General features: G+C 40.8%; 1 protein-coding gene across 1 annotated transcript in view; it reads right to left on the bottom strand.

The window, feature by feature from the left end:
- The window catches only part of GLI3 (GLI family zinc finger 3), a 206,551-nt gene that overhangs the window by 61,875 nt on the left and 130,914 nt on the right, over positions 1 to 13,762 (bottom strand). Inside the window, exons 5-6 of the mRNA XM_032183473.1 lie at positions 8,635 to 8,840; positions 2,854 to 3,000 (exon numbers count right to left, since the gene is read on the bottom strand). Of these exons, the coding sequence (XP_032039364.1) occupies positions 2,854 to 3,000; positions 8,635 to 8,840 (353 nt within the window). The remainder of the gene's footprint in view (positions 1 to 2,853; positions 3,001 to 8,634; positions 8,841 to 13,762) is intronic.

Raw genomic sequence — 13,762 nt, 5'->3', positions numbered from 1 at the left:
CACAACATACTAAAACGTTCACGGGCGGTGAAGTTTAGAGCTTCAAGAAGTTTCTTCCTCCTTGGGCAACATTTAAGTTTCTGATTAACCCTTCTCTTGCTCATATCATCCACAACTGTGGGCATTATTATTCACATTACAGGACAGGGTAAAGATGCCAGATTACTGTGCTAGGTGCTGCATAAGCACACAGTTAGGAGACAGACTTGCTTGACAAAATAAGAACAATGTCTTGCTTGTATCTATTGGTTGCTGTGTGGAATAAATGAGCAGCAGTCTTTGAGTTAACTCACTCAGAATTTGATAGCAGATAATGAAGCAAACTACCAATCTCTCTTCTGTTTCCTTTGACGAGACTGGGCAAAGGTGAAAGAGCACTTTTAAGATCACTATATAAACCCTTAAGAAGAAAGATGCAAACAAATGACATTGCTTTGCATTGATCACTGTACTCAGCTATTAAATGAAAACATGGGCATTCTTATTGTGTTTTTCTTTTTTTTTTTTTTTTTTTTAAAAAAAAGCCTTAATATTGGCTTCCTGCTAATTGTTTTGTTCTCTTTTCTAATGTAAAATTCTGACAAAGAAGAAAGGCGTTTTCTTTAGCATGATGAATGATAGGACATTCAGATTCTTATTTAATGACAATTAATTTACTCTTTACCCATGCAAGTTAGGATAGTTTTAATTAGTTTTTACAAAGTAAAAGGGTAACTTCATACTCTATTTAGATAAAAGCAGCTATTGCCTGACTAAACACATTTTCATCAAATACAGAAGGTGAGCTGAGTGACCTTAGTAGGATTCGTTCTTATTTTAATTCTCTATTTACTGTTTAAAAATAACCCATTTGCATAATATTGTTACACATTTTTTGTCTTTAACTCTGAAATAATCCCTAATTGAAAAGTTGCCACTATATTGAATCTCGAATGTGTGATTTTAATTTTTAAAAACAAACACAAAATAAATTAAAGAGCACATTTCAAATATATAGCTGCTAAAGCTGGTGACAGCAAACATCCTTATTAGAGCTAGTGTTTAGGTACATTTTATGAATGGGATGAAGTTATGGGCAAAGGTCAATACACTTCCCCTTAAATAAGAAGTGATAATATGCTTGGGATGCAAAAACTGTAATTCTATGTAGATTACAGCGTATATAATCTCTACTCACACAAGAAGGTCCTTTGTGCATATGCCATTATTGGTATGAGTACTGCAGTGCCTTCTGATTTTCTTAGGTTTTCTATCATACACCTAGGTATCCATCTTCCTATAGACTGAACAGGCCCATTCCATCACGTCTGCAGCTAAATACGTGGTTAGGAACTTCTATCTGTGTGCATTTGGGAACTCTCCCAATAGGAACCGAAAACATTGCAAGTACAAAATATCCCTTTACTTCAATGAAGTCACATCCATTTACACAAGCTTGGGATTTTTCCTCACAACTGGAACACAGCAGAAGATTTACATTACCTGAACTGCTACTACAACAGAATTTCCATTCTGCAAGCTATTATTAATATGCACTAATTGCACTAACAGTGTACCTCATCTTTCCATATTCCTCTCAAAATCCAAATTAGGAAGTATCAAATTCATAAGCTTTCAAGCACTGAAACATGCACATTAATTCCTGTTCCATACTCCTTGTTTGGTTTTATTATGTTCCTCAAATGCATCCAAGGTATTTTACATTACTGTGAAATCCCTGTGCACACTGCCAGTGCAATATGAGACTGATAACAGAAACTGAATTAAAAAAACCCTTCATTATCAAGGTACCAAAATGGAAACAGTTTGCCTTCCCAGTTCCAAAGTGATATGTCTTGCCTGATTCTTGTAAAGATCACTGGTCAGTCAAATATTTCACACTCCCAGGAGTGTGTTTTGCAGGGGTAGCTACCTATATTCCCACTTGTTCCAGAGGTGAACCTTCCAACTCCCACGCTCCTGGGGATCAGCAGCTATGGCATGCAGCCAACAGTGGGACACGGGTAAGAAGAAACCACATGCTAACAAAGATCTAAAAAAGCTGTGGGACAATAAGGCGGTCTAATGCTATTGCATTGCTCTGTACTACCAAGCAAGAGTCAGCAGTGCTTGTCTTTTGTTACCGCCTTTCACTTCCCTTCTGGAAGAAACAATGTTCATCCCAATAAGCATACAAACATCTGACTAGAGGGGAGTACTCTGCATTACCTTTCAAGCTGATCAAAAGAAGCAACAGTGAACAGCTGGGAATAGTCTGCTCTCTTTTCTTCCTTCGCCAGAGAAAGGGAGATATGTTAAAGGTCTGAAAGATGCTGAAGTGGGTAAAGAATGTTCTTAATACTAGGGAAAACTAAGACAGGATCCTTAAGAATTCAGCAACCTGCTTCACCTTAGAAGCAGTATCAAAGTCTGTGATGCCTACGCCTACAACTTGTAGGCATGCCTACCATTCTCTAAAAAGGAGGGTAACATGCTCTCCTAATGGAAAAACAGACATAAACCTTTTATTAACAGAGAGCTCATCAGGGGAAATACTCACCCTAACGATGAAAGTGAGTTACTGATTGTGAATAGAAAAGGACATTTTCAAAAGCACTCAAGCCCTGCTGGAAATAAAATGTATAACCTACTTTCAGGAGCAGTCCTGTTCCTCTCCCTACTTTCTTTCATAGTTCACTTTCAGACTCAATATAACCTCTGTACATCTGGCAATCAATGCTTAGGTCTTCCAGCCTCATGAAGAGACTTGTGTTGACTCCCACTTCTTTATCTGCGTGGAGACCTTTTGGGTCAGACCAGGAATGACAATGGGGTTCCCTTCGCAGGACTGTATTTCTAGAAAATGTCACTTACTATCCATGGCATGAAGATATTCCATGTGAAGAGCACCGGCTCCAGCAGTGGCAGCTGAAGGAATGATGTCTGCATACGGGCTGCGCTGGCCTGCCAACAGAGCCATCTGATGATAATATTCAGCTGGACTGACGCCAGCATGTGGAGCTAAAAACACAACATAAAAAGCAGCGTTAATGACGTAAGATAAACGAAAAGGAAAGTTTTATCACATTTCTGGTTTCTCTGGCTATTAAAACAGCTTGTTTATTTTTTTAATGTAATGCAACATCTGCAGTAAGCACTACTGGTCAATGTATTTCAACCAATGATACTGCAAAGACACCATTCAAAAACAGCAAGCATAAAGTATTAATGAGCTCAGTGATCTCATTTTTTTTATATTATTAAGTGATTCAAAAAGTGACAGGCTGACAGCAATGGAAACTAGTACGATTTATTTCATTCCATAAAAAGCTAACCACATGCAGGAAAACCTTCCTAGAGCTTTTTTCTCATTTACCTCACCCCTGGCCCAAAGGAATCCATCACTAAGGTAACAACGTGGCTCAACTTCCATAACCATTCAGATTTCTGGAGTGTCTGCTCAGAAGACCAGAGAAGGGATCCAGAGGAAGGCTAAAAAGATGCTCAGAGAGCTGGAACACCTCTCTTATGATGAAAGGCTGAGAGACCTGGGGATGTTCAGCCTGGAGAAAAGAAGGCTTCGTGGAGACTTCATTGTGACCTTGCAATACTTAGGGAGGTCTTATAAAGAAGATAGAGAAGGACTCTTTACTTGGGTAGATAATGATAGGACAAGGGGGAATGGTCTTTAAAAGAGGATAGATTTAAACTAGACATTAGGAGGAAATTCTTCACTGCAAGGGTAGTGAGGCACTAGAACCGGTTGCCCAGAGGAGCTGTGGATACCCCATCCCTGGAGGTGTTCAAGGCCAGGCTGGATGGGGCATTGGCCAACCTGATCTAGTGGGTGGCATCCCTTCCCATGGCAGGGGGGTTGGAACTGGGTGATCTTTGAGGTCCCTTCCAACCCAACCCATTCTATGATTCTACTATTCTAAGACCTCTGGTCTTCTCAGACTCTCACTCACAGTGACAGTTTGCATAAAAGTTTAGGAGTAAACAAGGACAAAGCATGCTTTCAGGACAAATACTTGCCATCCATGAACAGGGGCGGGTTGGTTGGTTGTTTTTTTTTGGAGGACAGACTGAAGTCAATGAATGCGGCCATCAAATCCTACAAAGTTCATATATACATGTACTTGACTTATAAGCATGTTTGCAGAGTCAGAAGCACAGACAAAATGGGCTCTACTACCCATAAGTGATGAGTGATGCAGTCCTCTGATAGTGACTTATATTAGCCTTTCTCTCCTGTAAAAATAATGTGTGAGCTTTCTGTTCCCCTTAAGTTTTCAAGAGTCCTATCAACTAATGGGCAACTATAGATAAACACAAAAATCCATGTCATTTTAGTATTATCTCATTTCAGCAGGCTCCAAATGCTACAGTAAGAACAGGGTCATTTCATGGGCTTGTATGAGAAGTACTGAAGTGATCAGAAAATGAGCTGGGCTCCATTCTTGATTCTGACTCTGGCTTGCTATGCAAACTGAGGGGAGCAGACTTCATCTCCACTCTCTACTTCTGCCACTTGCAAAACACCTAAAATTTCCTTACACTCTGCTCACCAGAAGATGGTACATCAGCCCATCAGTTAGCCTAAAGAACTTAAAGCTCCTTAGCTTCAGAAGCTACACCACAAATGTTGTTTTTATTTATTATTATTATTATTATTATTATTATTATTATTATTATTATTATTATTATTATTATTATTATTATTATTATTATTTAGTGAGACATTTATTTGATCCCAGTAACCAAATCCTGAAAAAAGAATCCTGGAAACAGAATTTCAAGCTGCAATTCTGTGTTTTATTAACTTACCTGAATATTCTTACTTACATAGTACTACTAAAAATATAATTTATGTTTACATTAGAGAACTGGATCCCAAATACAAACCTCAGAAGCAAATAATCAACATTTATACTAAACAGAGGAAAATACAGCATGTTTATTCAGCAACCACATTTCTAAAGTGCATCACCTGCCTTTATTTTTACCCAATAGAACTGAAGAAAATAGTCTTGAAGTTATGTCAAATACAACCAATTTTCAGGGAAGATTCAAAAAAATGTAAGTATACTGAACAGGAACCGAAATGGTATAAGAAAATAAGCTGAGATAAATTAAAGGTTATTGGTATATTTTTCCAAATTACAAATTATTTTTCCAAATTACAAATTTGTTTTTTTAATTAAATATAATCTACTTCAGCCACCATCATTTTCTGTGAAACAGCAAGAAAAACATTCAGACCAAATTCCAAAAGACGAGTAACTCACCCTGAATCACCGATTTTAAAGTTTTACAGTAGTAGGCAACCACCATATCTTTCCAGACACACTTTACATACTTCCTGAGCTTTCTGACATAAGTGTCTGGGTTAACTAACAATAACATTGGCTGCAAACGTTAAAATGAACTGCTGCAGAACACATAGCAAGCTCATAATTGCATTACTAAATGTTCCATATGCTGAGAAATGCTCTGATGCTCTTTAAAGATCATTTCTTACTACCTTCTTCAAACATAAAAAATTAGCCTACTAAATGATGTATTGCATGAAGGGTAAATGAAGGGTAAACGGGAAGGCCCACAGCACTGAATTCTCTCCTGTTTATCCCTGGGTAGCTTCAGCTTTGCTCCTGCCTTTTTACAGGAGGAGGCATCCGCTTCTGTGCTTCTGCATTTGTGGGCATTGCTGAGCTTTGTTCGAGCTCTCAGCTTGACACACACCAGCAACAGCGGGTTCAGTCCTTAACCCTGCCTTGAACACTCGTGTTATTCCGTGGAATCCTTGTCCATCCCCAGCCCACTGGCTCTGCTGGGCAAGGTGAAGTGACACAGTACATGACATGACACTACCATCACCGCTGCTGTGGCAGTCATTAATTACAGCTGGCAAGACCCATAGTAAATGTGAAACTGCTCTTAGTTGTGTTACGGATTGTTTTGGCTCCTGGCCATCCCCTGATCTGTAAGACAACAGACTGAGCCCAATAGTACACTGACCTAATTATTTAACTGGCCTAAAGCAATTAAGAGTAGGAAGAGAAATCTTGCTATGACTTTCAGAAGAATAGTAACAACTTACAAGTTGTCAAATTTCAAATGCTATATGACTTAAGCCATGATGTCCATCATGTTATCAGTACTTTACGTGCATGTCTCCCTTTTACATCATAGGATTTTAAATTTTCATTGCAGTGCCCAAACCATGATCTGGACTATCTGATTCCTGGAACCTATACCTGAAAAAAAGCCGTTTTATTGTCTGACTGACCTGATGACAACCTATGGATGCCAGAGAACAGATTTAACAGATTTTCAATAAGCATGTTGTTTTATTAAAATATCTTTAATGCCTCCATTAATTTACTATATTTTCAGGCATTGCTGCACAACACCTGGGCTGCAATAAGTCATCAGAGATGAGTCATGAACCTAGAGAAAATGTGAACTAATATGTAATTGTTTAAAAAATGATGAAAAAAAGCTTTACCTAGTACATTTAACTTGTACTTATGAAAGACTATATTTGTGTATAAAGTCAGTGACCAAAGCTCAAGGCATGAGCAGCAATGCATCAAGCCTGTGTCTTGCACACCTAAATGTCTCATGCCATTTGAAAGCCCCTGGATATCCAAGGCTGGCAGACATGAAGCAAGCCTTAAAGGAGAAAACTACCTTTCTGAAGTGGCAGCTGGAGGCAAGGTAAGATATTCCACAGACCTCATCCAACACCAGAAACCTAATTTGTAGACATGTGAGTCTTAGCACTACTGTAGTTATGACTGAGCTCCAGATTCAGCTAGTAAAATACTAGCACCTATATTTGGGTTAGCTGAATAGTTTCCTAAGGTTTCACTGACTGCATTATGTAGATTTCACTGCACTATAATGGCAAAATAGCACACCAATATCACAGGTAGGGTTCTGTACTGTAGACACTTAAAATTAGTTGCCAGAATCTGAAACTGAATTCTACCATGAAACGCTCTAGAGTTTCAGAGATTACTGCTGGCCTGAAGAATATGACAAAACACCTCTAGGAGATCTCTGCCTTTCTAGAGTGTTGGGTGATAGCCAGATACCCCAGAGTATTTGGGTGGCACTATATGCCTACACAAGCAAGTGAAGTAAGCACCATGTACCTGAGACTGAGAACTTACAAAGGAATAATGTCCTACATTAGTGTGATAGGTGGTTTCCTTCCTTCCTTTCTTGGTATGTGCAATTGGAGGTACCTTAGTATCAATGAAATTCTGCATGAATGTGATTCTGAAGGCTACTAAAGAAAAGATAGCAAAATGTTCTGCATATTAGCTTTAAGAAAGAACAAATATACACTGCAAGAATTTTCTTGAAATATGCCATAACATTATAGATATATTATGTTTATCCCAAATCAAATGTTCCAAAGCTCCCTGAGTCAAAACATGTATCTTTGAGCATCCAAATTGTTACTTCAAAATATATATGTTTAAAAGTTAAAAAAGAAAATAGCTGTGCTGAAATAAAAAGGGTGGAATTAGGGAGGATTCATACAACATCCAAAGTGCTGCTAGAAAAGCCCTATGTGAATGCCGTATAACTTGACAGACACTAGGTCATTAAAATTTATTCTCATAAGAATATGTGCCCATAACTAATGGATTAACTGTAAAGGTATATGTTCTTATAAGTGAGGACTAATTAGTTATCCATTTGGATAGGGTGCATTGCTCATTTTTCAAATTCACCTAAAGGCAGTTTAACTCTGGTAAGTTTCTGCATACAGTGGGCACATCTTTTCCATAGTCAAAATAACAGTTTAATTATCTTCACTACATATTTGTTTGCTAGTGTGTTATATTTCAGCTCTCTTCAGCAAATACCACAATTTTGAAATGTCAAACTACTTACCTTGTTATTGAATACCTACTGTTAATGAGACTGAGACCATGTGCAACTCTATTCATTGCTCACTTCACCAATATTCCAATTGAAATGAATAAGAAATGTGCCAGAATAATAACAAGACCTATTGTGGAGGTTCACTTAAACCCAAAAAACCTGGACAGTAATAGCTGTGGTCCCACCAAGACCTAAAGCACCAACATTTCAAGTGTGCTGTCCACCTCTTTTATTTCAGTCTCATATCTTTGGGCTAGGGTAAATGGACATAAATCTACAGAACCTTAATCAGAACTATTGACTAAATATACCAAATCAATGTATGGTTTACATAACTGAAAAATACTGTGTTAATTAACAAGCCTTGGCACTTGAACTCCATGGCACTACACTGATGTGCACTCATTAAGAATGTGGCTCAAATCAGTGAAGATGCACAGGGTTTCTTCAAAGATCAAAATCACACCCAGGGTCAGCTCCACAAACAAAAGATGTCACAAGACACACACCATCCTTCCAGCTTAAATTTTGAATGAGGCAAGGCTTTTTTTTTTTTTTTTCTGAAGTTTCAACATTTGTGAAATGTACAAATGAGCCATGATAGGCTGATGAAGTATTGAAACATTTATGACATAATGAATATGTCTGACAAACCTGCTGAAGCTGCTTTGAATGAGGGCGAAAAATGTTGACAAGATTAATATAACTTTAGTTGCTACAATGACAGAAAACAGGAAGGCTGTCTTAACCCACCGTCTGTCGGGCTGAGTCCGCGTGCTGCCGAGATCATGGAGAGGGACGGGCTGCTGTGCAGGGAGCGGATATAGTCCATGTACGGATTAATGTAGGGGTGAGGAGTGCTGAAGGGAGACTCCGATGCTGCAGCAGGATTTCTGTGCGGGGAAATTCTAATGAACGGAAGGTCTGAGTACGTTGGGCTACTAGATAAGGCAGAAGGCCTGGAAGGCAAAAGGAAGAAAGAAAAACAAACAAAAAAACAGCCAGGTTATCTACGTGATAAACAAAAACAGTTTAAAGGTAACACATTTATCTCTTGAAAAAATAACAACTGGCTTGCACATGTAGTAACTTCCACCAAATTCAACTGCCTGGCAAGAGAAAGGAAAGGAAATGGATTCTTCTCTGTACTTATTATTAGCAACATTTCTCTGGCCAGTTTTAACACAAGCTTACATGTATATATAGTATAATCTTTACATCCCTCAATACCCTTTCTCTGTAGAGTTTAGTAGATAATCGCTTTAATTAGTGTGAAATATGCACCCTGTATACCAGATACTAATTACTGCTGTAATACGGAAGACATACTGAGATGCTGAATCACTTACGTCTTCATGACCATGTCTATTGGAAAGTTTGAAGCTACACTGCACCCACTCCCTTGATATGCCAGCTTACCCTTCCTGAAAGTGCAAGATTGAATGTCTGTACAGAAATAATTTCAGAAAACTCAAAAAAGCCATTAAGACAGCTGAGCCTTTTGGAGCAATTTTGTTGATGTCCCTTCCCACAAAAGCTACTGAAAACTTGGTGGCAAAGGAACAAAGATTGCTGTATGTGTTTGCTTTTAGCCTGGCACCAAAGACCGATGCCTTTAACAAGTCAACAGTAACTAAATGCATCACCCATACGAAGGGAGAGCTGTGTTGCCTTCTCAGGCCGCGTGTACGAAGCTGTGATGGAGCAAGGCTGAATGTTGAGTTCGCAGCTGACAAAAGACAAGAAATTTGCTGTAACCTTCTCCACCACCACACCCTGACGGTATGACAGCGTCAGGACTCAGAGTGAAGACCCTCCTCTCACAGCATCCAGGCTCCAAAGGCACTGGAAGAAATCCAAATTTCATCAGAAGGGGTTGGAGTGCCTGCCCTTGCCAACCTGCTCTTTGGCAAAAGACAATGATTAAGCCTGTCATGTATTTGCTCTAGTCCAACTGGTTGACCCGAACTAAATGTCTTTTTGTTCCTATTTTTCCAATTAATTTAGCATATATACAACACAGACACAGGCTGCAGCTGTGAGAGCAGCAAGGGCAGCCTGTTCCTTTGATGCTGCTGGCTTACAAAGAATAATAAAGCAAGAAATGTATTTTTTTTTTCTTTTAACATACACACACCGCGATCAATGGAGATACTTGTCATCACCTAAAAGGCCAACAGAACATAATCTTACATGGGAGCCAATTCTGCCCTGCTATCGGCTTGGAAACACTAACCTATGAATGGGACAGAGATCAAAGTTATGCATTCCTAACAGGATACAAGTTTCCCTGCAACAAAATCCACAAGGGCTCATAAAATCTGGGGAATAAAGACCTTTCCTGTTGTGCTTTTCTCCCTCTTCCCCCTTTCCCTTCCTTATTTGGCTTCCATGTGTTTCTTGCAAGGCTTTTTGCAAGGTAAGCCTTCCACGTATGAAAATACCTCCCCTGCTTCAACGTTTGTTACAGGGCTGCATTGGCGGTGTGCTAGCAGCAGGCATCAGAGCAATCACTCCTTTGGCACCCAGGCAAAGCACCCAAGAGAAGTCCAGTCGCTCACCATCCATCGTGTTTAAAATGCACTTAGCAGAAACCAGGAGCAGTTTCCCACCACAGTGCAAAACAGGCATCCCCTTCCCTCGCAGCACCTTTTCTCTGTGTGCTTTTGATTCGTCAGTGTTTTGGAAACACGGCTTTGGTGGAAACACAGCTTTGCTCTGGTTGGTATTGTGAAACCCAAGCAGCCATGAAGCATTAGCTGTCTTGTGGTTCCCTGCCAGGCCAAGGGTGGAATGCAGGAGCCTTGAAACTCATGGCGAAGTAGGAAGCGAAAATACCACAGCTGGATATCACATTACAGGGTGAATTTCCCATCCCGGCAGTGAGGAAAACGCAGTAGTATAGCAAATTCGATACACGTCTAACAAAGAAACTGAGTTTGTAAGCTCACAATGTCACTTTACAAATCATTTCTTCTAGTGTCGCATAAACTCAGAGCTCGAAACCCAAACAAGAGTGCTGGCAAGCAGGAGCCCTGGTGTTATCTGGTGCATATCGAACAGAAAACTGTTAAACAGCTTTTGCAAGAAGGCTGCGAGCCTGTGTTATCCTCAGCGATTCGCTCTCCAACTGGCCAACAGCCAGCCGCTGCAGCGGGAGCGAGATGAAGAGCCAGGCTGTCAGCCTCTCCCTTCAGACCCAGTGGGAGCCATTCAAGGACACTGGGATTCAACTGCTTCTCTCCTCCTCTGCCCTGCCTCTTCCTCTCCCTCCTCTCCTCCGCATGCCTGGTGTCTGAGGATGCTGCAGAAAGGACACCCATCTGGGTAGCATCAATCAGCAGCAGGCACAACCGCTGTATTAGCGGAGGCAGAAAGAAGGAGTCATCAGATTCCACATAAAATTCCCAGCTCTGGACTCTGATGTTTACTAATCTTCTCTCCAGTATCTGATTTTAACTTGCTGCTAACTTCTCTGCTCAATTCCAGCCTGTGCTTTTCTCACTCCTTTGTGTTTCCAGACACTCCTTTCCTACTGTCCCATTTTCCCTCTGCCTTCATCTGCTCTCAGCTCCTGCTGTCTGAGCCCTCCTGATTTCTTCCAATAAATGAAAAATCCCTTCTTCTCCTTCCCCTTCATGGTAAACTTCAGCATGGACAACTTTTTAACTGTTTAACTCCCTCCTTCAAACTAAAATATGACTTTTAGAAAGGGTGCAGCCGAACGTGCTTACTCTTAGCTGTTGTTTTCCAGTGCAGCATCTGATCTTATGTTGCAACCTCTTCACATACCAGTAAAGATTGACTTTTGTCCTGTGTAAATAACAAATACTACAGTCCAGGACTGGCTCTGTCAGTGACAAGCAAATCACATCTCCAGATGTGAGTGGCACTCCTCCCCCAACATTATTATTGCACATGCAGTTCATCACTGGCCCTGGCAAATGGTGCTCTGCCTTGGGTCTGAGGCCATGCCATGGGACACAACAAGCCTTCAGCATGAGAAAAGGCAGGTTCGTTTTCAGAGATACTGCTTGACATTTTATGCCTCGTTTGTAAACCACGGGGAGGCAGGAATTCTCTGCATCTTCTCCTACACAGGGGTTTTCCCATTCAGCAGCACACTTAGGGCACTAAGGCTTCCTCCAGATCAGGACCTTTGCGTCTGCACCCACAGCTCCTGCAAACTCAACTAAAATTTAATACAATGCCTAAGATAGTTTGAACAGTTATGTGAAGACAGAGGTCCCCAGGTTTCTGACATTAGGCTGATTTTATTCTAATCCTCAATAACCTTGACTACACCTACACTCCTGAAGTATAAGAGAATGCCGTGATTTGCAGGCAGCTCAGCACCACACAGACATTTGCTCGCTCCCCCACTCCAAGTAGGGTCAGGGAGAGAATGGGTGGGAAAAAAAAGTTAAAACTCGTGGGTTGAGATGAAGACAGTTTAATGGGACAGAAAAGGAAGAAAAATAACAGAGTTAATTTTCCTCCTAGTATCTAGTATGGTGCTGTGATCGGGATTTAGGCTGAGAATAATGCCAATGTTTTAGTTGTTGCAGAGCAGTGCTTACACTAAGTCACAGACTTTGCAGCTTCTCACACCACCCTGCCAATGAGGAGCCTGAGGGAGCACGAGGAGCTGGAAGAGGACAGAGCCAGGACAGAGAAGCAGCAGAAAGCAAGGCTGGCTATGTAGGTGTCTCCCTTCTGGCCAGACTGCCTTCCTTTTCATCATGAACATGTCAAAATGCTGTGAATGACACGCAACTGCTGTACCTAACACAGCACCACCTACCCATCTCCAGTCTGCCAACTTCCCCTTGTCCAGACTCTGATGCTCTGGAGAGTCTCAACCACTCAGCAGGAGACTGGCACGTGCATGCCGAGGCAGTGAGCTCAGTGTACGGGGAGGCAGGTATATTTTTTCCTATTAGTCATGACACTTTTCTTGATGAATGTTACGGAGGTGCCTGCAGAGTCTTAAAAACTTACATGGTCACACAAGTTCAGCAGCTGCAAACGGAATCAGATGCATGATAAATCACAAAACAGGTGAAGCCACTTTCTTTTTTTAAAACTTTCTCTGGCCACTGCTGAACTACAGGTGAGCTATAAGCAAGAATTCAGTTATTATTCATAAAACTGGTGTGTCATTTTGTTCTGTTGCTTACAGCTGCAGTAGAGAAACTCTTCACACAGAGACCAACCAGCAGCAGCTTTGGAATTCAGCCATCACAAAAACTGAGCAAAGTGCAATTCCCTTTTCGGCCCGTGTAACCCTTTCTGAATTGGGGAAGGAGAATGATGGCATTCTGAAAGCTGATGTGGCAAGCATGAGTTAGTTACACCTATTTCAAAATATCACTACCTGGCATCATCCTGAAATGATCACGTATGTTTTGTATCAGCAGTAAGTGAGAGCAGGGGCTTCTCATACCACACGCTTTAGGTTGCTTTTGGTACATAAGCGTTCAATCAGTTTTCAGTGAAGAAGATAAGATGCTTCAAATTCAAGTGGAAATGCTACCCTTTTCTTTGGTAGAAACAAGATGCCCACTCAGGCAAGTGACATACTGCTCTCTGTCTATGAACAGAGTAGCGGCAAAAATCTACAGATAAGTAAGCAAGCATGGAATTTGTTGACTTCATACACGGTCCTTCAGCCACCCCACCTGCTCAGTGCCAAATGGACAGGATTCAAGAGAATAATTTCCAGTCTCTGTCTCCCACCACTGGTGCAATGGGGTGAGGTAAGAGTTGCCATCTTAGCTCCAGATGTCCATTTAGAGAAGCTGCAGAGCATTCCCTACCCAGCCTTGTTTTCCCTACAAACTTGCACTTGTCCTCCCACCTTTCTGAACTACTCCAGTGG

Source organism: Aythya fuligula, chromosome 2 (genome assembly GCF_009819795.1).
Source record: "Aythya fuligula isolate bAytFul2 chromosome 2, bAytFul2.pri, whole genome shotgun sequence".
NCBI classification, from domain to species: domain Eukaryota; kingdom Metazoa; phylum Chordata; class Aves; order Anseriformes; family Anatidae; genus Aythya; species Aythya fuligula.
Note: the sequence above shows the minus strand (reverse complement) of the source record. Positions and strands in the feature narration are given on the sequence as shown.